Source organism: Anguilla anguilla, chromosome 14 (genome assembly GCF_013347855.1).
Source record: "Anguilla anguilla isolate fAngAng1 chromosome 14, fAngAng1.pri, whole genome shotgun sequence".
In the NCBI taxonomy this organism is placed as follows: domain Eukaryota; kingdom Metazoa; phylum Chordata; class Actinopteri; order Anguilliformes; family Anguillidae; genus Anguilla; species Anguilla anguilla.
Window position 1 is genome coordinate 41,419,722 of NC_049214.1, and position 25,954 is coordinate 41,445,675.

General features: G+C 40.3%; 1 protein-coding gene across 9 annotated transcripts in view; it reads left to right on the top strand.

Annotated features, from left to right (window-relative positions):
- The first annotated feature begins 2,557 nt into the window (after positions 1-2,557).
- Positions 2,558-25,954, top strand: part of LOC118212555 (beta-centractin-like) — a 34,553-nt gene continuing 11,156 nt past the window's right edge. For 2 of the 9 annotated variants that reach the window (XR_004762266.1, XR_004762267.1), the window contains exons 1-7: positions 2,558-2,794; positions 13,294-13,358; positions 20,258-20,333; positions 21,774-21,899; positions 22,572-22,696; positions 23,900-24,116; positions 24,681-24,773. Coding sequence is in view for 6 of the 9 variants with exons in the window: in XM_035390528.1 (XP_035246419.1) it covers positions 2,747-2,794; positions 13,294-13,358; positions 20,258-20,333; positions 21,774-21,899; positions 22,572-22,696; positions 23,900-24,116; positions 24,681-24,773 (750 nt within the window). In the remaining 3 variants the exon portion in view is untranslated. Of the gene's footprint in view, positions 2,795-13,293; positions 13,359-14,378; positions 14,561-18,516; positions 18,614-20,257; positions 20,334-21,773; positions 21,900-22,571; positions 22,697-23,899; positions 24,117-24,680; positions 24,774-25,954 lie in introns of those variants that run through there. The other 7 variants (XM_035390531.1, XM_035390529.1, XM_035390533.1 and 4 more) reach the window with 7 other exon arrangements.

The window sequence follows — 25,954 nt, forward strand, 5'->3', positions numbered from 1 at the left end:
CCTACTAGAGATCATCTGCTAATCTCTTTAAGAGTCCATTAAGACGAGATCTTGTGATAGTTTCAATAAATACGTACATATAGGCTACAATGGATAAATGAAAAGCGTCAATCGGGACATATAAGCCATAGTCTGGGACTTCGTGGAAGCCCAGGGGAAAGGATATAGGCTACATATGGGTGAATTATTTTGTTCTTATTGAAACAAAGGTCTAATGTTAATTTGTTTTTGTCACACAATATATAGGCAACTCTAGCAGCATATCACTGCACTGCACTGATTACCGCGAACTTTTCTCTGCAATGCAAAAATGGTCGTAGATGAAAGGCAAAAGCGCGTCTGTGGAAATTGATCATGATGAATTATATACCGGGTGCCTTATGAATAGGTCTACCTGTTAAAGTGATTTGTTCATCCACCTTAATTTGCTGTTGGATAATCTTAAATTTAACCAAGAATATCATTATTGGGTTGTTTACCGAAAATCATAAAACAACATGGTAAGAAAAATGTTCCGTAATGTTGATATTTACCCAGTGCTATTTTGTTTTATATAGGAGGTGTGACCTAAAGGAAGGGGATGTAGATCATTTGGCTATGTTTGTCCATTATGAGCCACTGTACCTGTATGTGTGTTTATGGTTAGCCAATCAACGTGTTCTAGTTAGGTCATGCAAGTGGACTCATTCAACGTTGTTTTTGCACACACAGGTTTTATATTCTTAATAAACCGGCGGTTTGTTCCAAGTCAGTGTGATCATTGACTCACACACAAACGAACTAATTTCTACAGGGTATGCAGTCAGAAAAGCCATATCCTAAGTTAGCGCCACAACGTATAAATTTTAAAAAAACTTTTTTTTTTCTTTTCACAAATTGGATTAGTATCATGGATAGACCCTATACTTAATTACCATCATGATGGGGATAGACAGGTAAAACGACAACATTCTCACGACGTGCTATGCACAGACACGTTGATTGGATAATTACTTTTCGTAAAGTAAATATTAAACTCATTTTCGCATGCCGATGTGCTTCTAGATGCGCACTGTAGTACAACTGTCGATTTGAAAAGCAAAATGTTGGCATTATAAGGCTGAAACCGCGGAGCGCATCGCTAAAGGACAGCTTACGAGTGCCTCAGACCACCCTTTTAAAGGTATACCTTAGCTAAGGAGACGCTGGGAAACGCAGCCCAGAATTTTAATCTGTATACCAAATTCCAATAACTGAAAGAATTTGCTATAGTTTTTGATGCTATTCCCACGGCTATTATTATGTTATTTAAGGGTATTTCAAATTCTCTACCACTGCCACTACCTTCTATTGATCCATCTGACTCTGCAGTAGGGAACATTTGCTTTTCCTCTGTATGTAGTAATGGAAGGATACGTGCTTTGTACCAACAGGATATCACTTCTGTTCCGATGGTGATATCTTATTGGAATAATTTGGTTGAAAATATCAACTGGAAAAAAATATGGTCTATGTCTTACAAGTGTTTACTAACAAATAAGGTAAAAGAGATCTCATTAAAGTTACTCCATAGATGTTACCCTGTAAAACATTTTCTTAAAAATTTGAGAAGGATATTAATACAAATTTCTCTTTCTGTGAATCACAACCAGAAACGGTCCTCCATCTCCTTTGGTTTTGTAACCACACTCGTAAGTTTTGGAAAGATATTTCTCGCTATATTATCATTAACATATACTCTGATTTTGCACTTTATTTCATAAAAAATGATATTTGGCTGCAATGAATTCTGTACTGGTGATGAGAAAGCTTTTTTTCTTATTAACTTAATTTTGTTGTCAAATTCCATATTCACAAATGTAAATTTACAAACAGAAAGCCAAAATTTTGTGTTTCTTTAAAGGAAATGGGACATTATATCCTTATACTTTCTTTATCTAATAACAACATGGCCATTAGAACTTTTAATATTTGTCAATTATATAAGGTTCTTATGTAATTATGATCAATATAAAATGCATCCCCTAGCGTCTTTTTTATATTTTGCTCTTTCTTTTGCTCTTTCCGTTTATCAATGTCATTTGCTTTATGTCTCTTATACGTACTTACAGAATTTTTCTTTGACATTGTTTTAATGTATCACATCGTATTTTTGAACGATTCCCAATAAAAAATAAAAAGAATTTAAAAAAGCAAAGGCACAGGAAGGTCGAGGTGGAATAGTCCATTCAATGTGAAATGTGGTTGATAATAAATATTGGCAAATATAGATATTAAATTGGACAGGCCCACATTTACATGTAGACAGATTAATTTTTTTATCTATTACAGATTATCATTCGTTTGGAGTGACAAGAAAGGAAAAATGTTTTATACATTTTTTTTAAAGGATAGTCTACACAAATTCACGAGGCACAAATTTACGGTGAAAACGTGTTTTTTTTTTAAATGAGATTATGTTTTCATCAGAAAAATTCATCAGGGGACAGCAGAAAAATCAATGTGAAAATTAAGGGGGAAATTTCTCTCCCGGAACTCAGGGCACCCAGGGCAGTGACGTGGAAACCTCGGTGTCTATTCTATTGGGTAATGTAGCTGCTCAGCAAAACTGTTCGCACCATAGACTGTATTGCCCTGCTGCTGCAACGAGCTTTATTGACTCGTAGAAAATCGCTTGGTGACAGGGCTATTTTCCATTTGACAAACTGAGGGTAATCGACGAAAAACGATTGTTAGTGATAATACGCTACAGAGCGAACAACTCGTCATGGAGTCATATGACATCATAGCTAACCAGCCTGTTGTCATTGATAATGTAAGTAAATAATGCATCCTACACCCACACCCTAACGCTAACCAGCTAGCTAGCCGTTAAATAGCTGTATTCACATTGCATCCTTAATTTAAAAAAAGGAAAGTATCACGCAACCCTCTGCAAAACGCTGTCGTTTGTGTCACCTAAGTCATAGTCTAGAGACATAAAGGACGACCGAAAATGTGTTTTCCCTCGATCTGCAGTCCTGGTGGGAGCAACATCTCCTGAGCTGTCTGCCCGCGGCCATTGATTCTCCTTATCTATACAGAAACCCCTGCAAACATTTGCATATCATGAGCATAGACTTAATTTAATTGCTAGTATTGCATGTGTGAATCAGAATATCACAATATAAATATCTGGTTAAATAGCTGTCATTAAAGACAACTGTTAACAGTGGCGTTATACAAGTTATACAGGCAGAGACCGTGCCTATACTTAACGACTGCGGTAAAGTTAGTATTATATTGGGATATCTGGACTTCCTGATTTAATAGCTCATAAACGAAACGTCCAAATAAGATACTAACGCTAATTCTTAACCCTGGCAACGTAGGCAGTCGACTACAACCTATTTTTTTCTACAGAATGACTTTTGAAAATGAGAAATTACATTGATCTCTGTTGAAATCCGTCAGCGCAGAAAGTGTTTAGGAACTGTCTACAAAGTACAGCGACCAGAAACTAAGGAGTTGCAAGATGTCAAACCCATCGATTAATATGCACTCACCGGCCACTTTATTAGGTACACCTTTCTAGGACCAGGTTGGACCCCCTTTTGCCTTCAGAACTGCCTTAATTTTTTGTAGCATAGATTCAACAAGGTACTGGAAACATTCCTCAGAGATTTTGGTCCTTATTGACATGATAGCATCACGCAGTTGCTGCAGATTTGTCGGCTGCACATCCATGATGCAAATCTCCCGTTCCACCACATCCCAAAGGTGCTCTATTGGATTGAGATCTGGTAACTGTGGAGGCCATTTGAGTACAGTGAATTCATTGTCATGTTCAAGAAACCAGTTTGAGATTATTTGAGCTTTGTGACATGGCGCGTTGTCCTGCTGGAAGTACATTACATTACATTATAGGCATTTAGCTGACGCTCTTATCCAGAGCGACTTACAACAGTGTAACCAAACTCAGGATCAAGTCCACTTAAGTCCATTGAACAAAATGCAGATAAAAAGCCTTTACTATGGTAGCATACATTAAGGAGAAACAAGATAGTCTGAACCAAAATTTTTTTTTTTTTTTTTTTTTTTTTTTTTTTTAATAGTTATGGGAGGGGGTTTAGGGAAGAGGAGAGAGGTACACAGAGAAGAGGTGCGTCTTGAGTTTCCGTTTGAAGGTGCTCAGACACTCTGCTGTTCTGACCTCCACTGGAAGATCGTTCCACCATCGTGGGGCCAGAACTGCAAAGAGTCGAGACCTTGTTGCTGCTCGTGTTGGGGGAGGAATCAGCCGCCCTGTAGTAGCCGATCGGAGCGATCTGGCCGGCTTGTAGGGTCTGATCATCTTCTGCAGATAACCAGGAGCTGACCCCTTGACTGCTTGGAAAGCAAGCACCAGTGTCTTAAACCGGATGCGAGCTTGCACTGGTAGCCAGTGGAGGGAGATGAGGAGGGGAGTGACGTGGGAGTCACGAGGGAGGTTGTAAACCAGACGTGCTGCTGCATTCTGGATGAGCTGAAGGGGTCTGGTGGCTGATGCTGGGAGGCCAGCCAGGAGGGAGTTGCAGTAGTCCAGACGTGACAGTATCATGGCCTGGACCAGGAGCTGTGTGGAATAATTGGTGAGGAGTGGTCTTATTCTGCGGATATTGTACAGGATGAACCTGCACGACCGGGTGGTTGCCGCGATATTCTCAGAGAGTGCCAGCCTGTTGTCCAGCACAACTCCAAGATTTCGGGCACTCTGCGAAGGGTGTAGGGGAGTGTCTCCTAAAGAAATGGGCAGATGAGAAGTGGGAGAGGTAAGAGAAGGAATATGGAGAAGTTCCGTTTTGCTTGTGTTGAGCTTGAGCTGGTGTTTGGTCATCCAGCTCTGGATGTCACTCAGGCAGGCGGATATGCGATCGGAGACCTGAGTGTCTGTGGGAGAGAAAGAGTAGAAAAGTTGAATATCATCTGCATAGAGATGATATGACATGCCATGGGCGGCAATAACAGGGCCAAGGGACCTAGTATACAGAGAAAAGAGGAGGGGACCAAGGACAGAGCCCTGAGGGACCCCAGTTGTGAGGGGACGAGGAGCTGATACTGCACCGGCCCAGGCAACCTGGAAGGAGCGGCCGGAGAGATAGGACGCAATCCAGTTGAGGGCTGGTCCGCAAATTCCCAATTCTGTCAGGGAAGACAGAAGTGTAGGATGGTCAACGGTGTCGAAGGCAGCTGAGAGGTCAAGAAGAATTAGGACAGATGAACGGGATGCTGCGTGTGCTGCGTGGAGAGACTCAGTGACGGAGAGCAGGGCAGTCTCCGTCGAGTGACCGGGTCTGAAACCAGACTGCTGAGGGTCTTGGAGGTTATGCTTAGAAAGAAAAGAGGAAAGTTGGTTAGACGCAGCACGTTCGAGAGTTTTAGATAGGAATGGAAGAAGGGATACCGGTCTGTAGTTCTGGGTGAGGCAGGGGTCCAGTGTTGGTTTCTTCAGAATGGGGGTGATGTGGGCTCTTTTGAAAGATGACGGGAAGGTGCCAGAAGTCAGGGAGGAGTTAATCAGGTGGGCGATGAAGGGGATGATCTCTGGTGAGATCAGCTGGAGGAGGGTAGAGGGGAGGGGATCAAGGGCACAGGTGGTGGGACGGTGGGAGAGCAAGAGTTGGGAGACATCAGGGAGAGAGAGTGGGGAGAAGGTGGAGAATGTGGGGAAGTAGCCATTAGAAGATGGGTACACTGTGGTCATAAAGGGATGGACATGGTCAGCAACAATACTCAGGTAGGCTGTGGCGTTTAAACAATGCTCAATTGGTACTAAGGGGCCCAAAGTGTGCCAAGAAAATATCCCCCACACCACCACTACACCACAACCACCAGCCTGAACCATTGATACAAGGCACGATGGATCCATGCTTTCATGTTGTTTACGCAAATTCTGACCCTACCATCTGAATGTTGCAGCAGAAATCGAGACTCATCAGACCAGGCAACGTTTTTTCAATCTTCTATTGTCCAATTTTGTAGAGCCCAACAGGAGTGGCACCCGGTGTGGTCTTCTGCTGCTGTAGCCCATCTGCTTCAAGGTTCGATGTGTTGTGCGTTCAGAGATCCTCTTCTGCATACCTCGCTTGTAACTAGTGGTTATTTGAGTTACTGTTGCCTTTCTATCAGATAGAACCAGTCTGGCCATTCTCCTCTGACCTCTGCCATCAACAAGGCATTTTTGCCCAGAGAACTGCCGCTCACTGGTTATTTTCTCTTTTTCAAACCATTCTCTGTAAACTCTAGAGATGGTTGTGTGTGAAAATCCCAGTAGATCAGCAGTTTCTGAAATACTCAAACCAGCCTGTCTGGCATCAACAACTATGCCACGTTCAAAGTCACTTAAATCACCTTTCTTCCCCATTCTGATGCTTGGTTTGAACTTCAACAGATTGTCTTCACCATGTCTACATGCCTAAATGCATTCAGTTGCTGCCATGTGATTGGCTGATTAGATATTTGCGTTAACGAGCAGTTGTACCTATTAAAGTGGCCAGTGAGTGTATGTATAATAGCTCTTAAGTTTACTTCACAGTCCAAGGAATGCATGACGACCACAGTACAGCTTTTAGGTTTGGACGTTTTGCATCTGGTGGATGACTTTTTTTAATATGCTGGTTTTAATTTTATATACCTTTTTCAGTTTTCTAAAATTCTATAAATTATCAATTGTGCAATGGAAAGCACTAAAACCAGCACCAGATGTTACATTCCATCCCATTGACAACATTACAGCGCTCAGGTTTGGAAATCCTGCCAGGTGTTAATTTGCTGTTTAGGGGTCCAAGCAGCGAAGCTGCTGGAACCTTATTGTATCTGTTAGGATTATTAGGGGTCCAAGCAGCGAAGCTGGTGGAACCCTATTGTATCGGTTAGGATTATTAGGGGTCCAAGCAGCGAAGCTGGTGGAACCCTATTGTATCTGTTAGGATTATTATTATTATTATTATTTGTTGTATGTCGCTCTGGATAAGAGTGTCTGCCTGTAATGTAATGTAATGTAATTATTATTAGTAGGGGTCCAAGCAGCGAAGCTGGTGGAACCCTATTGTATCTGTTAGGATTATTATTATTATTAGGGGTCCAAGCAGCGAAGCTGGTGGAACCCTATTGTATCTGTTAGGATTATTATTATTATTATTATTTTTTATTTATTTTTTATTTTATTTTTATTTTTCTCCGCTAAAAGTGTCTGAGGCTCAGCAACCATAAGTCCTAGAGCAACCAAATTTGGCAGGTGGGTTCCTATGGCCCCCCACTACTCAGGCACTAAAAATCACCTATGTCGGCCAGATGGTGGCGCTATAACAAAGAGTCATGCGTAAAAGGCCACAACTCCCACACCATAAGTCAGATCAACACAAAACTTCATCGACCTATGCATCTGAATGTGCTCTACAACTTTGCTATTGGGACCACCTATGTCTGCCGTATTGTCTGCCCGCCATTTTGACTTTTTCGTTGGGGCATGGAAGCTCTACATACGCCTGGGCCGCCTAAGTGTTACGACATGCCATCTAAAGCCGGACACCCACCGCACACGTAGCAGCCACGAGCGCACAAAGCGCGTATGTGAAGCGTAGTTGAAGAACTGTTATCACAACGGCAGCGGGTGACGTCCGCTATACCAGCTGCAAACCGGGTGCGAAACTTGTGTGACACAAGCGAACTGAAGCATAGTTTTTTGCTTCTGTTCTATTTTTCTGCTTGCCGTGCGTCATGATGACCTGTTTATACACAGAAATATGCTCTAAAATGCTAGGTATACATGCTCTGATTTATATTTCATCCTTATATTAGGCTACTGGGGGTGTGTCCCTAGTTCCCTCCCAGATATTTTATAAGCGGCTAAAAAATACAAGCCTTTTCGTTTTTGTATTGTCCTTTCAGGGAAAAAAAAAAAAAAAAAACTGGAACCTGGGAAAAAGGCAAACCTTGTTTCGCTACTTATTTTGCAGAGGGGGTGGGGTAAATTTGAAAATACACCACAGAAAGACGTAGCCTATTGAATGATGTAGAAGTGAATGCACCGAGCAGCGGTTTGTTAGTTTGAGTGTTGGAAGGTATTTTTTAACCAACCATTGCTCAGCCTATTTGACTTCTCCGATGTCTTTGCTCGCCGTGCTTTCAAAAAGGGCTTGTTAATAAAAATCAGATAATCCACAGAGCTTTAAAAAATCTGGTTATTTAGTGGTCTTGCCGATGAAAATGCACCTATTTTATAAATGAAGTTGTAAGCAAGCCTTTATTGCACTTGTACTTCAAAGCTTCCGGTGATCATGGCGTTGTGGTGTTCATATCCCTTCAAGTTTAACTGCTACGCTATCGTTTTGATGATTAGCTGATTTTACTAAATCTGATCATATAAATGTTTTGACGTGTATAACAAGACGACACAGGAATTCCCAACGGTTGATTACAGATTATTTATTATTATTATTATGATCATTACATATTCTTCATAGTTGGCACGCTTGTTAACCACGGAAATAAATTAATACAGTTTAAGATTGATTATTATGTAGGCTACTTTGCGATTTAAGCTTATGGTAATTCTTTAAAGCGTTTACTTTCTCACGTATTTACATGAGTTAACAAAATATTGCCAAATTAACAAACTGAAAAAGGTCTCTCACCAAGTATTCACTTAACCCATAATCAACAGTCCTGAACAAACTTGAAATACACAATGTAATCCCACTGCAGACTGCAAGAGCTACTAGGAATATAGAGCTTTAATAAAGCCTTTGCGCGACACAAACGGAACCCGTGTAGACACACGACGTACCGCACCGTGCTGCTTCGCCGTGCTGGTTACGTGCCGCTTACGCTACGCGTGCAGTGGGTGCCCGGCGTATGTGTTACGACACAGTATAGGCCTTTACAGCAAGTGGCTAGGAGACATCCATGGCGACGGAACTAAGTAATCTGGCACCATTGGGTCTAGTTTTTATCAGTGAGGGGAGGGTCTGAACTTTGAGTGGCATGTATCTTTAGTCATTCAGGTGAATCTATGGTGCTTTAACTATCTCAACAAATCACGCCCAAATTCTTGCGTTGGGGAAGCAATGGAAAACAGTGCCAGAGTGAATACTACTAAAAGTTTGTTAGTAGAAGCTTTTTGAGAGGATGAATAATTACTTTTCTTTGGCATGGATCCATTTGAAGACAATATTGGGTGAGTTCATTTAGTCTTTGAATCCGTCATTATGCTGAGAAATAGCAAAACCATTTTTATTGATAGTATTTGAGTTTCTCTGCAAACGCACAAATAAATAAAATAAATAATAAAACAATGACGTAAATATATAGCTATATATAGTCTGCTTCATTCTGTTGCTACCATAATATACCAAACTTTCTTGTGTCTACAGCTGCAGTTTCTCACTGCAATTACTAATATTGAACATAAACAAAAGTTGCAATTTATGCTGTAGTCTGCCAATGTCTAAATAAACAATACGGTACTCTGCGCGCAGCACGCAGGTAGCAGGGATGGCAAGTTGATATTTAGCTTTTTGTTTTGTTTATTTTGTTTATATAATAATAAAATAATTTTTATTATTTTAAATGTGTATTATTCTATCAGTCTCTGAGGCGCTCTGAAATGTGCATTCTATGCTAAGCTGAGCAATGGATTGGAATATGTGTCTGACGCCTTTTTTAGTTGCGGCGCGGAGGCGCTGCAGCTCTACATACGTGCCGGGCCATCTAAAGCCACTTTTCCACTGTATGATGTAATATTACTGTGAATGTAATATGCGCCAGTTGTTGTCGTCGCTCCCCATACTGTTTTGTTTTTGTTATGTTATGTTTTGTTGGCTGACAAAACGGATGAGGATTCTGTGTATTTTGGTCTGTTTTTGGTTTTTCTTTTTAGCGTATCCTCCACTGACCATTACTGTTGCATGCATTCAAAAAACTACTAACTAACGCTTACATTACAGTGTGAAATATCCACATTATATAATACCACTAACCTAGGCTATTTAAAGACTCTCAATCCAAAAATAACGCGTGTAACCGAAATTTTTTGAGCAGTAATACTTAGTTAGCAATCATGAAATTTTATCTGTCTTCAGACAGAGACAGTAAATCAACAAGTTCAATCCGCTTCTGTTTTACTCCAGATAACGATGTCAGATAGGTCTATCAGCAAATATACGGCGTAGCTATGCCCAGAAGTCCTCAATAATAATAGTATTTTCCAAGAAATTACGGAAAATTGTTAACGTTTCGTTAGGTGCAGCGTCTTAACTTGTAAGTGAATGCGATGATAAGAAAATTTTTGGTTACACTGACCTATAAAACGCTATTCAAAATTAGACATGTTATACATTGTTAGAAAGCTTATACTCTCACCTACTGAATAAATGAATTGTCAATCAAGCCAGACTGTACTAAAAATGGCAACAGCGGCTATTTTGAATGTACCCAGGCATCAAAAATGTACGAAATATATTTCATAAACGGATTGTCCAAGACAATATATGACCACTCGGTCTCAAAAGGGACATCTCTACGCGTAAAACCAATGGTAAGGTTATGTAGCCTATTTATTCAATATTTAGTCCCAGATATTGACTGTAGAATGACATTGTATCATTTAAAAAAACTTTTTCTCGTTTATTTCGTTATTCAGTGAGCAGCGTTTTCACTGCTGTATAGGCATTTCTTAGGGCTATTTGTCGGGTTCATCTTGTTGCTATGACGGAATACGATTTTTTAGTGGTGAAAGAATATTTTTATGAATGCCAAGATAGACAATATTGTCCATTATGTCAAGGGTGGGGGTGTTTTGTAGATGAGACTGCAGGGAGGGGGGTGCGTGTTAAATGAACGACCAGAGCGACAAAGGTGGGGCTGCGAAACTCCGTTTTCGGCATAGTTGTCATGTATTGTCTACTAATGAAACTAAAACAACGCGTTTCTGTTTTTATCTCACACTTTGGTTGCAGTAGCACCGAATGTTTGAGTTTAGTAATCTCGGCACGCCGGCGTGCCGACCACTAGGGGCTGTGCGCTAAGAGGTTAATCTAGCTTGAAATTTCTAAATCCAAATGTTGCAGTGTGCCCAGTAGGGGGCCTTCTGTTATATATAGTTGGTTTTAGTGTTCTCCTACTGACGGTTGCAAAGCCATTTAATTTTTTTCTTTAAAATACAAAAGAAAAATTCAGCAAAATGAAGCCAGTTTGAACATTCAGTTCCTCTATTAAGTGGGGTAGCAGCAAACACTTCCGAGCTGGCAGTGTAGCAAAATGGGTAAGAAACTAGCATTACAGCCTAATGCCGGGATCAGCAACTCATGGTCCTCGAGGAGCGAGAACTGCTGGTTTTCCACCCTCCCTTTGCCTGGGAGTCAGGTGTGAAGACAGTCTGGCCAATCAGTAGCACTAATTACCCTGGAGGAAAGAAAACCAGGGCTGGATTTAGATTCGAGGGCCACAGTTGATGATCCCTGGCCTAAAGGTTGCAGGTTGGATTCCCAGGTCAGATGCTGTAATTTCTATCTTGAGCAAGGTACCTGCATTGCTTCAGTATAAATCCAGTGATTTTATTGTTTTGTTTTGTTACTGTCCTGACCGTTACAAAGCTTTTTTCCTTATAGAAATTCAGCTAAATTCATCCTGGTTTAAATGTCCAAATATGAAAGGTGTAGCAGTATGTTCATTAGGGGGGCCTCTATTCGGTGGTGCTGATTTTAGTGCTCTCCACCACAGTTCAGAATCTCCTGATTTGTGTTCATAAAAAATAAAAATAAAGAAAAAATCACCAAAACTGCACTCATTTGCAAATGTGAATGAGAATTATTAGGTAGTACCGCAGGCTTGTTTGGCAAAATTCTAAAATTCAAGGACATGTGTCTGGCATTATGGCCACGTAAAAAGCAAAATTGTTAACTTACAACAAACCTTTACCATGTTTACTGAATTTTTGTGTTAAGAGTCAAGATATATTTAAAACATTGTATTAATCTTTTCTTTGATTTTAGTTAATGCAGAAGGAATTGAGTTGGCCTGACTGATCATCACCCTCCTATATTTACTCAATCCTTACATGCAGCTGAAAGGATAAAAATGGTGTTTAATGTTTTTAAGTTTTTAAGTCCTTGAATCTTTATGAGATGAGATTTAATTGAATTATTGTCGTTGTCCCAATATACATGACTCGGAAAGAATCAAATTATTGACCGAGGTGTGTCTGACTAAGTCTTCTTATAAATCCTGCTTTCTCCAATTTTGTCGCAACTTTGTCGCTTGGCCACAGTAGTCGATTTACTACGGCATGTAATGTATATGCTTCAATCGGCCTGAAATTGGACTAGGCGTTCTGCGCATGTTCCATAATTTACATAGCAACTACTGTGGCCAAACGGAGTCGATAATGTTTCAGAAAATATATAACTTTAAAAGATTTAATTCAATATTCTACTGGGACTTTTGTTGTTTATTGAGGGTGTGACAGAAAATATTGGTGCCGCTGACTATAATCGAATGTTTTTTCACATTTGCCGTTAGATTGAGCAAGTACCATTCAAAGTACATTTTTATTGGTTATTGCAGTCCGATTGTGCTAGCTACTTCACATTAACCTTGTACGGGGATCAATAAAGGCTAACAGCACAGTACCACTTAATTATTGTCACTTCTATCACCACTGTAATGAACTTAAAAAAAGGAAACAAACGACCTTCTCCATGAGAAATGCATTGTCGAGCTCACGCACATACACTGCTGGCGACATTCTAAAGCTCTGTTTTGCCCTCCCTAGTATCATGGCGAAAAACACACATTTCTGGACGGACGAGGAGACCAACTTCATGCAATCGCAACTGAAGGAGTTAAATATCCTAAAATAAATGGATGGAAGAAAAACGTGGAATGACAAAATATTCAAAAAAAGTTGCGACAAAATTGGAGAAAGCAGGATTTATAAGAAGCCTTCGTCAGACACACCTCGGTCAATAATTTGATTCTTTCCGAGTCATGTATATTGGGACAACGACAATAATCCAATTAAATCTCATCTTTGGCTAAAGATTTCAACTGTGCATGTAAACGTACTGAGTAGGGCCCACGTGTGTGCATTTACTGCATCCTGAGGTGATATCTCATGTCTGACTCATGTCTGACCAGAATTCATGGTCTGGGAGCACAACACAATATAAGGGCTTTGGCTGAAAGGTCTGGTTGCTCTAAGCCTTGTAACGCCATCCACCAGGAACAACACCATATTCATGTCTTATCTCTTTTTCTCTTGCCCCCACCCCACCCTTGTCTGTTTTCTGTTTTCAGGGTTCAGGTGTGATCAAGGCTGGCTTTGCTGGAGACCAGATCCCCAAATACTGTTTTCCAAACTAGTAAGCAGACTGTTCTGTTTTTGAGTGTTTTCCCGTGGATGGCTTTGTAAGTGGGGTGGAGGGGTGGTGCAGCTTGACCTGGGGCATTGGGTGGGGTTGGGTTGGGGGTATGCAGGTGTGATCACGGACCTGGGGGGGGCCTGGGTGCTGCTGCTATCATGGGTCCTTGACCACGAGTGCATAAAATTAAAATCTAAGAGTGGATATGTAGAACTACTAAAGTTCTATGATGCAAAAACTAAGCAGTGTACCCAGTGTCTCCAAATCCAGCCAAAATGTCTAAATTATGCATTTCTGTAAATCACAACATAATCATGCATTTCACTCCAAATCAACTGTTTTTATTCAAGAAACTCACTGTTGCATCATTTTCAAGTGGGAATTACAAGCTTTTCGTCAGCACAGTGGTCTAAAATATACTGAACAAAAATATAAATGCAACACTTATCAATTTCGATTTTATTGACTTCAAAGGGAATAAACTTAAATCAGTCAACTGAAATAGATTCATTAAGCACTAATCTACTGATTTCATGTGATTGGGGATACAGATATGCATTTGTTAGTCACAGATTCCCCAAAAAAGAAGATACCATGAAATGAACAGAATACTGATCAGTATCTTGTGTGACCCTCATACAACGCAACACATCTCCTTCGCATTGAATTGATCAAATTGTTGATTGTAGTCTGTCCCACTCCTCTTCAATAGCTGTACAAAGTTGTTGGATATTAGTGGGAACTGGAACATGCTGTCGTATGCGCCGGTCCAGAGCATCCCAAACATGCTCAAAGGGTGACATGTCTGGTGAGTATGCAGGCCATGGAAGAAATGGGACATTTTCAGCTTCGAGGAATTGTGTACAGATCCTTGCAACATGGGGCCGTGCATTGTCATGCTGAAACATGAGGTGATGGCAGTTGATGAATAGCACAGCAATGGGCCTCAGGATCTCATCACAATATCTCTGTGAATTCAAATTGCCATGGATAAAATCCACTTGAGTTCTCTACCCATAGGATATGCCTGCCCATACCAACACCCCACCACCACCGTGGGCCACTCTGTTCACAGCGTTGACATCAGCAAACCACTCACCCATCCGACGCCATACACGCTGCCTGCCATGTGCCCTGTACAGCTGAAACCATGATTCATCAGTGAAGAGGACCGTTCTCCAGCATGCCACTGGCAATCGAAGGTGAGCCCTTGCCCACTCACATCGATTGTGACGCCGAACTGCAGACAAATCAAGACCCCGGTGAGGACGTCGAGCACGCAGATGAGCTTCCCTGAGGCGATTTCTAACAGTTTGTGCAGAAATTCTACGGTTGTGTAAACCAACTGTTTCATCAGCTGTCCGTGTGGCTGGCCTCAGACAATCCCGCAGGTGAAGAAGTCGGATGTGGCGGTCCTGGACTGGTGTGGTTACACGTGTCTGCGTTTGTGAGGCCTGTTGGACGAACTTCCAAAATCTCTGAAACGACGCTGGAGGCGGCTTATGGTGGAGAAATGAACACCCATTACTCTGGCAACAGTTCTACAGGACATTCCTGCAGTCAGCATGCCAATTGCATGATCTCTTAACTCTTGAGGCATCTGTGACATGGTGTTGAACAACAAAAAACTCAACGTTTTAGGGTGGCCTTTTATTGACCCCATCATAAGAAACACCTATGTAGTGATCATGGGGTTTATTCTTGATATGCTACACCTGTGCAGGAGATGGATTATCTTGACAAAGGAGAAATGCTGGCTAACATTGATATAAACAAATTTGTGGGCAAAATTTGAGAGAAATAAGCACGTAGAACAAATCCTTTTTATTTAAATGCATTAAAAATGGCTGCAAAAATAAAAGTGTTGTGTTTATATTTTTGTTGAGTGTATGTAGGGGTCCAGAAACATATCCAAAATCTCTCCAAAAATGAATAAAGTGCTTTTTGTCCATTATAAAGCATATAAATGTGCCCCTTATGATGGTTTAAGATGAAACATTGATATCAGATTTAGAAAAATAATTCAAAAACATTGTCACGCAATGTGGTACAGTACCTAAATGTGTAATCATAAACTCTTGTATGTTTTTCTGTACTCTGCAGTATGTAATGTTTTCTTGTATGGGGGTGGGACAACTTTAAAACAATATTGAACCCTCCACCACGTTTTGGCAATGTTCCAGCTCTCACGTGAGATCCGGTGCATGAAACACAAACACTCCTCATTATAAAATGCCACTAACCTATTTAAAGGCACTCAGTTTAAAACATAACATATATAACTGAAATATTTTGAGCAGTAATACTTACATAGCGATGATGAAATCTTATCTGTGTTCAGTAGACAGAGACAGACAGAGAATCAACACTGTTGCTTTCCTCTTCTGACTTAGTCCAGAAAACACTATCACAGCTAGGGCTATCAGAAAACATGTCTTAGCCATGCTCAGAAGTTCTCAAGAATAATAATATTTTCCAAAAACTTATTGATAAAATGTTGCCGGGTGCACTTTTACTGTTAACACTGAGTGAATGTGTAAGGTGGCGATGATGAAATAAAACCTTTGGTTTCGCTGGGCTATAAAATGCTATTCCAAAAGTGAAATTAGACCTGTTATACATCATTGGAAAGCTTATACTATCACCTTTTCAGTTAATTAATTGTCAGTCTAGCCAGATTGTACTAAAAAGAGCAGCAACACCGTTAACAACGTGTGGTATGATGCACAGCTATATTGGAAGTCATCAGCCAGTCATCACAAATGTGCATGTATGTCACAAATGGATTGCTACACGTAAAACCAATGGTAAGGTTGTATATTTGTTCTATATTTAGTCCCAGATATTGACAGTAGAATGACATGGTAAAATTTTTCAAATATTTTTATGAATGCCCAGATAGCCATTATTGTCCATTATGTCATGGGTGGGTGGTGTGGTTGCAGATGATACTGCAGGGAGGGGGTGCTTGTAAAATGAATGACCGGCGCGACAATTGTGGTGCTGCGAATCTTTGTATTCGGCATAGCTGTCATGTATCATGTACTAATAAAACTAGAAAATAGAGTTTGTGTTTTCAACTCATAGTTTGGTTTCAGGAGCAATGAATGTCTGAGTTGAGCAATCTAGGCGTGCCGGTGTTAACTAGGGGTTAACTAGCTACCGTTAGCTAGATAGCGTTCTAAGTGGCTAATGTCACAATCACCAGATGAATAATGAATAAAAGTTAAGCAAGCACTTGAGTGCTGGATCAGAAATAATGGTGCTAATTTGTTGGTCGCCAGCTAGTTAAAACTTCATTGTTCCTGTCTGAGTGTTCCCGGAGACTGCTATGATAGGAAGGTCAAACCTGTTTTGACGATCTTTCAGAAAACATATTTTGACAGTTTGTTCTTCATGCATAATGTCAAAAATGCTACAGTATAATTAACTAACAACTTATAAATCATGAACTTTCCAGAATATAATGGTTGTTATAATATGATTTAAAAAATTAGCCGCTTCCCTCCTCTTGTAATCACTGTTGTTGGAGGGAAATGCATCATCACCTGTGTGACTTTTAGTGTGGCGTTATCTGTTTTCCTTCAACTTGAAGCAATATTTTCTGGTATTCGTACAGTAAAACTCATATACTGTACGCCTTTACAGGTATGTATTGTTATTGGTTGCGACATTTAATGAGAACACATTTAGTGTACTCTCAAAACGCAATACGTGCCAAAATGTCTCTGTCTCAAACATATTTATTTTATTTAACCTTTATTTACCCAGGGTAGGTTCGCTGGGCACGGATGCCCTTTCGCAGGAACGACCTGTTTCATTGCTGAACATAGCTGCCTGTGGCTTCAAATTTCCATTTGGGGGACTGCAATCAACAATTGAAATTGGGGACTGGAATCAACTAGGCTCATGTACCCCTTTTCACCCTAATACAAAAAACACCCATCCATAAAACTAAAATCGTTTATACCATACTGTAGACACGATTTTGGAGAAAATATCAATGTAAAAATATAGGTGCAAGCAGCAATGCAGGGCCCTACGAACATGTCCAAGCTGGGTAAATACTAGGTGAAGGAGAAAAGAGTCCAAGCGGCATAGATTTAAGGATTTTGGACAATCTACATACCCGTGCGTGAGACGGTCCAACGTCCGGTTCATTAGAAACATTACATTGAAATATGAATGTGCATTAGCATAAAGTGCTAACTTTGTCATGCCACAAATCACACAATTTTTAATGAAACAACTTGTCCTTATCACCCTTGATGGAGAGAATACCCAAGAGTACACATGTGCGATGGTGATGCAATCAGGTAAAGCGTTCATTAGAAGATGAGTTTTAAAGCGTTATAATAGCATTAGCTTCCCTGTTAACAGCTGTTAACACCATATAGGGAGACATGCACCATACATGAACATGGGCAATTTCGGACCAATCGGACTTACGGTTTATTAGAAGAAACTTTTTATTAATTTTGCCAAATTTGGTATAACGACTAAATTAGGGAGAAAATGGCAACAAAAAAAAAACATTATAGGGCCTCTTCCCCTGCATAACTTGGACAAATCTGAATTGAACAATCAGGATGGTGTCAAGACAGGGCTGCAATTTGAATAACATTTAATTTCAGCAAAACAAAATCTCTTCTGGGTTTATTTTGAATAAGATAGTGAGCATCTGGTTTTTTTTTTTTTTTGTTTTTGTTTTTTTGGTGCCATATCGCTTCTGAAATGGCAGTAGTCCCTCAAGAAGCTGGCAGCTGTAATGTTTTTAGGACATCTACATATACAAATGTTTCAATAAATAATAAACAATTAACATTTGAAACATTTCACAGTAAGTTTTTTTTTTTTTGTGGTGAAATGAGTAATAATGCCTTAATTGTGGTTAGATTTTTATAATGACCCCACTTATTTTGGTGAAGTGTTAAGAGCAGGCACAAATGCTCATAAACAGTCAAGTTTGCATAATAATCTTTGACTTCTAAAGTAAAAAAGTAACATTTCTGAACTGTCGGTACACTTTGGAACTATTTAATAGCTCTATCTACTCTGATTTTGTATATTTACTTGTTAAATGACCTGTTAAAGTGAGCCCAGATGCCAATTTTGTTTCATGTGTGTGCATGGAACTCCCATTGTGATTACATTGCAGGCAGAACATTCAACTTCCCTAGCTATGAAGACAGATCGTAAGCTGTTTGACTGGAACTGTGAGTGGAATGGCTAGTTGCATTACCCATATCTAGCTAGTAAGCAAGAGGTTCTTAATAAAATATGTTTTTAACTAACCTTAGCTAGATAGTGTGCTAAGTGGCTAATGTTGAAATTGCCAGATGAATAATGAATGAAAAGTTAAGCAAGTATTTTAGTGCTGGAACAAAATAACATATTTGCTAGTCAATGGCAATTTAAAATTTGCTTCATAGCTCCTGTCTGTTCCAGGAGACTGCTCATCAACCCTGCTAGCCAAGAGCTGCATGGCTGTATGAGGTGCTAGCCCTGCCAGCTAGCTAGAGCAAGCAGTCGTGTTCTTTAAGCGCTCAATGGCAAATGTCATGATCACTGGCTAAATTCAACAATATGCTCTTATAATCAGCATTTTTTGTTGCATTCCTTTGATTCTTTTTACTGCAAGTAACATTTACTTTTGAATGTATACTACTTTTATTTGAACTTTGTATGGTTAGTTATCAACTGACAAACGTAGCTAGCATATGATGTAACTTGTGTGTTTTTTGAGCTTTCATTCACATATGTTATTTCTACTCATTCAGTAATTATGGACGTATTATTTTAGCAGACTATGTTGGGAGGGACGTGCTGGGGATGGTTAGAAAAGGTAATATTGCCCCAGGGTGTACCGTATTAGCCTATTTGCTGGCCTGCACGTTAGTTCATTTTAACCAGTGCAATTTAGAAGTTAAAAAGTTGGCTACTAAACTGATAGGCATAATCTATTGGTTGAAGTTTATTTACAAATGCAGAACCATATCAGAAATCAGATTATCCGACCCCCGAAGTTCCAGCCCTGAGTAAATCTCAGGGCTAGAATGATTTGTTCTGATATATGGGGTGCATAGAAAAGAGTATCTCAAAGATCATAACATACGGATCAGCAGCATCCACTGCTGCTATTGTAGCCAATGCAATTTTTTCAGTAGCCTACATATTAGCCTAGACTTGTTTGTTCTGTGAAAAAACACAACATATGCCTCGCAGTCAACAAATTGTGCCAAATAGCTCACATTCAATTCAGGTCTGAAAATTAAACAGCATAACCAACATAGGTAGACTCTTTATTATGATTATTGTTATTATTATTATTATTATTTTTTATTTTTATTTTTATTTTTATTTTTTTTTTATTTTAAATTTGATAGAATATCTTTAACATCAACAAATTATGTTATGGGACCTGAACATTGAATAGGCTGAGAATTCCTGACGTAAACAAGTCCTCTCATCTATGTGTGGCCTATCAGCCAATTGCAATGAGATCAAAACACTGTGACTTCATACCTGGAGTTGGTTACTGATCAAGGGGTGTCCACACACCACGAATGTAGCGTATTAAATCTTTGATAATTTATGAAATCACAAAATGGAGTGCTTGCGCAAACAAATTTGCTATTGAATTTTTAATTATAGTAAATTTCTATTCAGACAATGACATTGCCTTTTTAAATTTTTAATACATTTGGCAGGGTGAGGTGGGCTGCCCCACCTAATGTATTGAAGGGGAAACCCTGCTTTTCCTTGTACCGCTTTTACACCAGTATGTAATATATTGTGTTCTTGTGTTTGACTGGTTGTGGTTAATCTACATGTGTGTCGGGAGGAAGTGTCTGGATGATAATGACGCAGTCTTTTTGTTTTATGATTTACAATTCTAGTGTGGGACGTCCCAAGCATGTACGTGTAATGGCAGGTGCACTCGAAGGGGATCTTTTCATTGGCCCCAAAGCAGAGGTAACCCACTTGTACACCCTCACATTCAACTTTTCTGTGGCCCTAAGTTTTATTTTCACACTATGATAAAATGATGTGGAAATTACTTGAAGAATCCTGAAGGTCAGTTAAAGGATCAAAGTAGGACAACCACACGTCCTCTTCTCGTAACATGAAATGAAAAATCTCACCTTTACAAACTAGGGACGCAACGATATATTTGCCTATGATCAGTATTGGCCGAGAAAACTAACAATTCGCATAGTCGTCCATTGGTCAATGGTCAACTCTGTTTATGTCAATCGAAAGGAAAAAAGTCATGTATTTTGTAATCCAAGGGCTTACGTTTGCATGTCGGATACAAAATAACTGCACTTTGTTTTTTTTCCCATATTCATTTCCATAAAATGCTAAAAATAACACCATATTATTCATTTGGAAATCAATAACCAAATTAATTTGAGAATGCCTTTTTTCCTCCATGAAAATAGACAAAAAAATACATGACCCGAACATCTCCCTGGCACATTAATATAATCAAATGTAAATTAATTTGATCTAATGTATTATTATTGAATGTTCTAAAAAAAAAAGTTCATTATCACAAGTTGGTCAAATTGGTAAAATTGATTTGTATGCAATTGTGGAGTCTTAATTATTATATGACATAGGTTATTCAGCTTATTTTTATGCTGTAAGTGCAGCATATTAAGTTCAGTGCTTGTGATCATTTTGTTTTAAGTCATGAACATACAGCGCCAACAGAAATTTGCAAGAAAATAAATTGCGGACTGCCTGCTGCACCATCCGACCGCATCTATATGCCACCCTGCATGCCGCATCTGTTTTGGCGTTTATCTGCATACCACCGGGCCTGGGAAAAATTCTAGAAAAAACACTGATAATTCAGGAATGCACTTTCAGTTGGAGGAATTTGTTTTAAGTTGGATGAATGTGAAGAAATGTTATAAATAAATGTTTGTATTACTTTAAAGTTGTGTAAAACAAATTTTTGGTTTTTTAGTATGGAAAGATTTTAAATAATTGATCATAACACTTATGTAAGCAGAACCACCAAACAATCAGTCAATGTTTTCACTAAATAATCGGAATTTTTATATCAGTGGATCCCTGATGTACACCAAATGCATCCCACCAATATAAAAATTTCTGGCCAATACCGATTCTGATCATGAAATGATATCACTTCAATAACCGGCAGCTTGGCCACTTTTTTTCCCTATAGGAATAAGTAAAGTTTGATCATCAGCAGAAGAATTAACAAAGGGTAATGTTGAAGCTGGCCAATGGCAGGGTATCACGTGTCACTGCGGTTCTGCCCTTTTTTATCCCTGCCTTCCTCTGTCAATCACTTTCTCTTTCCATCGTCCTCTCTCTCTGCCTCACTCCCTCCATCCCTCTCTCCAATATCCCTTTCTTGCTGCCCCCCTTTCCCTGCAGGAGCACCGGGGGCTGCTGTCTGTGAGGTATCCCATGGAGCACGGCATAGTGAAGGACTGGAATGATATGGAGCGTATCTGGCATTACGTCTACTCAAAGGAGCAGCTGCAGACCTTCTCTGAGGAGGTGTGGCCTTTTTTCAGGAGCCCCAACCTCCTTTGCATCAGAGACACACCCCAGCCCCGTATCTAAATTTACCCCCACACTAAATATACTCAAGACATCAGAGATCATCAACAAAACAAACATCAGTCTTGTTTTGTCCTACTTATTAAACACGCTAATAACTGTAAAGCTGTGTGCTCTGGGTCTTTTCATTATTTAGTTTAGTCATTTTTTATTTACCTGTATATGGATTGGATTGTTTTTGCATATGACTGCCCTGGCTGTCCATGTTTTTTTATTGCTAAATTTACTTTTACATATTTCTCTGAAGGGAAAAGATTTTGACGGGACGACTTTGTTTCTTCAGTGAAAGATACTGAGTATCTTTAGTGAAAGATACTGAGTTTCTTCAGTGAAAGATACTGAGTTTCTTCAGTGAAAGATACTGAGTTTCTTCAATTAAGTTTTTCCTGCTTTGCACCCCCTTCACGGCTTTATTTTTTCTGTTTATTGCTGTAAATTAACAGTAATTCTGTAAATTAGCAGCTGTGGAGTCCGAAGCAGGGGGGACGGTGGTTCTATGCATTCCAGCTAAATTCAGATGAGTTCATTTGTGGTATGTTGGCCGGACAAACCAAAATTTTCTCACTCTCCCTCCCTCTCTCTTTCCCTCCCCATTTTTTGTTTTCCCAGCATCCTGTGCTGCTGACAGAGGCGCCCCTGAACCCCAGTAAAAACCGTGAGCGGGCAGCTGAGGTTTTCTTTGAGACCTTTAATGTTCCGGCGCTATTCATCTCCATGCAGGCCGTGCTCAGCCTGTGAGGACCTCCTCTTCCTTCCCTCAGTGTCATACATACTGTCCTCCCCACCCAGCTGTCCTTTCCATAATGTGCTAAAACGTGATAGCTACATGGCTATTAGGTTAGCTGGCCTTTATTATTTGGGTGATTATGCATGGGTGTATTGTGTGTGTGGTATTGTCTGGTGCAGGGATTTCTAATGATACCTTTACCAACAACCAGGCTGCAATATTTAACACATTAGCACCAAAAAGCACATGTAAAATAGAATGTCATGGAGGATTTGTGAGGTTTCTTTTTATAAACCACGCTTTTTTTATCTTACAAAAATGTCTAAGGAATGGAAATGTGTGGAACGAACACAAAAATTGGGAAAATATGTTCCTGGTTTGCCGAGAACATCCAGCCTTGTGGCACCCAGGAATCCTTTGTGCCTTACCCTGCGTTAACACAGCGAGCAACTGGGTCGATGGGTTGCTCAAGTTTACTAGGCTGAGGGGGGGTGCAGGAGCTTCCCTATGTATCATCTTGGTGGTCTCGTGCAGCAGCATATTATTGAAAAGAAATAATGGCATCATTAAAAAGACATATTTGCCATATAGCCACATATCATCTCCTTTTGTTTTTATAGTTATGTCTGGACACTGACAAATATTTGTTACTGCGATCTCCTTGTCCATATCTCTCTCTCTCTCTCTCTCTCTCTCATTAGATAGCCACCTAGTTAGACCTCTTTATTCCCTTCACTAGACTAGCTGGCTAGCTATCTCTCCATATCGCTCTCTCACTAGATAGCTAGCAAGGTGAATCTGCCGTCCAAGCGTCATTTTTTTTAACGTTGTATAACACTGGGTGTAATTGTACTATAATGACAAGTTGTTTGTCCATTTTTCCTTACTGAGCAGAATAATAATTCACAAAATGTTGTCATATCGGTTGGAGAAATCAGAAGCCCAAAACTCTTAACTGGCTGTTGATGTGCAATCCCCCCAAGACTATAGGCAACATTTTTCAGGCAACTGGCTGCTCAGTTGGCCAGTTGCTCGGGTTGCTGGACGTTGCTTAGCTGCATAGAGAATGAATGGACTTCCGGCAACTGGTCAAAAGAGTTAACGCGGGGTTATGGTGGAAACCTCTGTAGAAAGATGTTAAGCTCAGAAGGAAGGCTTTGCCCTGCGCACACACAGCGGCTAATGGGAGGGTCCTGCTGTCATTTGGCAGGTACGCCACAGGGCGGACGACAGGTGTGGTGCTGGATGCGGGTGACGGGGTGACCCACGCCGTGCCCATCTATGAAGGCTTTGCCATCCCCCACTCCATCATGCGTGTGGACATCGCTGGTCGTGACATCTCCCGATTCCTGCGTCTGCTCCTGCGCAAGGAGGGCTATGACTTCCACACCTCTGCCGAGTTTGAGGTGGTCCGCACCATCAAAGAGGTATACCTATGAACATCTTTGTAGTAGGTTAGTGTGCTTTTGGAAGCTGTTAATCCTCAAAGAGAAATTAGTTTAGCATGAGAAATTAGTTTATTAATTAGCATGATGTGATAAAGTAAAACTCGCCGTTCAATTTGTATAGCAGACCAATTTAAAGGGATAGTACACATTTTTAGACCCAGATCTAAGAGTAATTGGTGGTTGGCAAAATCAGTGGAATTATTTTGAGTACAACGCACAACACATAGAGAAGACTTGGTCTTCACCAGTCATTAATTTATCCATAGATCTACTTAATGTATGTGTTCGAAGCTATGCACGATTCATGTCCCAGCTGTGTTAATATGTAGTCTGCTGCCATGGTTTCATGTACCGATAATGGGTGGAACTGCCATAGGCTGTTAGTCACACAACCTTGTAAAAACATGTTATTTCATAATGCCGTAAAGTCCTTAAAAAACCAAATGATAATTGTGACAGTTGGTGCTCCTGCCCTGGGAACAGGGAGTCTCCTCCTGCCTGAGGTGTGAGAATGATCTCTGTGTTTCTCATCCCTTTCTGTAGAGAGCGTGCTACCTGTCCCTGAACCCTCAGAAGGACGAGACCCTGGAGACAGAGAAGGCACAGTACACCCTACCCGATGGAAGCACGCTGGATGTCAGTGCACGAAACCCGACTCCTCCCGACAAATCAAATCAAATTAAATCTATTTTATTTCTACAGCACTTTTTATAGAAAACTGTCAAAAAGATGCTTTACGGAGTGGCTGAAAACAGCAAAAACCAGGCCTGAGCCCCCAAATAGCAAGCACATCAGGTAAAAAAACTGGTCGGGAGAAAACCCAGAAAAAACTACCTAATGGGTAGAAATCTCGGGAGGAACTTGGCTGTAGAGGAGGAGCCCATCCTCTGCTGGCCGGCCAGGTGTAAAGTAGTAATAGAATGGATATAACAGATATGTAATAATTTTATCACAGCACATAGAATGGGTTGGGCTGGTTACAATTCAGGTAATAAACCAACTGGAGTGGTAAAGTCCAAATTGTACAGTTCAGTATAGTGTAGTTTAGAGGGTGATGCAGGGTGATGCAACTGGAGCTCCAGGCTGAGTCACAGCATGGGCAGGGGAGGAACAGGGCTTCAGCGGTCCGCAACCAGTGTGAGGGACAGGGCTGGAGTGATCCCATGAACACAGTGCAAGGTTGGGGCAGGAGCCCCAGGGAAAATGAAGTTGAGAAGATGAAGTTATGCAATCCAAAGATTGCCAACACACTGAGTAAATGTAGTCTCTGCGGCCAAAAACCCAGAAGAAACAATTGGATAGAAGCTCCATCCAGCTACTGTACAATCCATGGCCGCCACTGAACAATTTATGATGGCTAAGTCAGCCACTACCCAATTTCAATTTTATGCTCTAACCCTGCTGAGCTAAATTGAACCATGCATTCATGGACTCGGCTAAATTATTTTCCTCCTCTGCACACTTTTACCCAGCTACGGCTCATGAGTAGCACCTTACCTTATGGCCTTTCCTTTGCAGATATGCACCCTGCATATGGTGTGTGAGGGTGGGATTAAGAGAAGATTCAGTGGCATAAAGCAGTCATTCACCCTAGTTGTTGGTTTGCGATATGGGGTTCAAAAAATGTTTGAGCTTCAGAGTGTCTAAGAAAACCATTAGTGCGCATTACCCTTCAGCAAGGTACTTAAGCATCAGTAAATGTCCAGCTGCATTAATGGGCTGTTTGTAAAAAGAATGTATGCTGATTAAGATGCTGTGGATAGGGAGAATCTGCTAAATACTTAAAATGTAAACTTAGCTGATGTGTTTTTATGCAG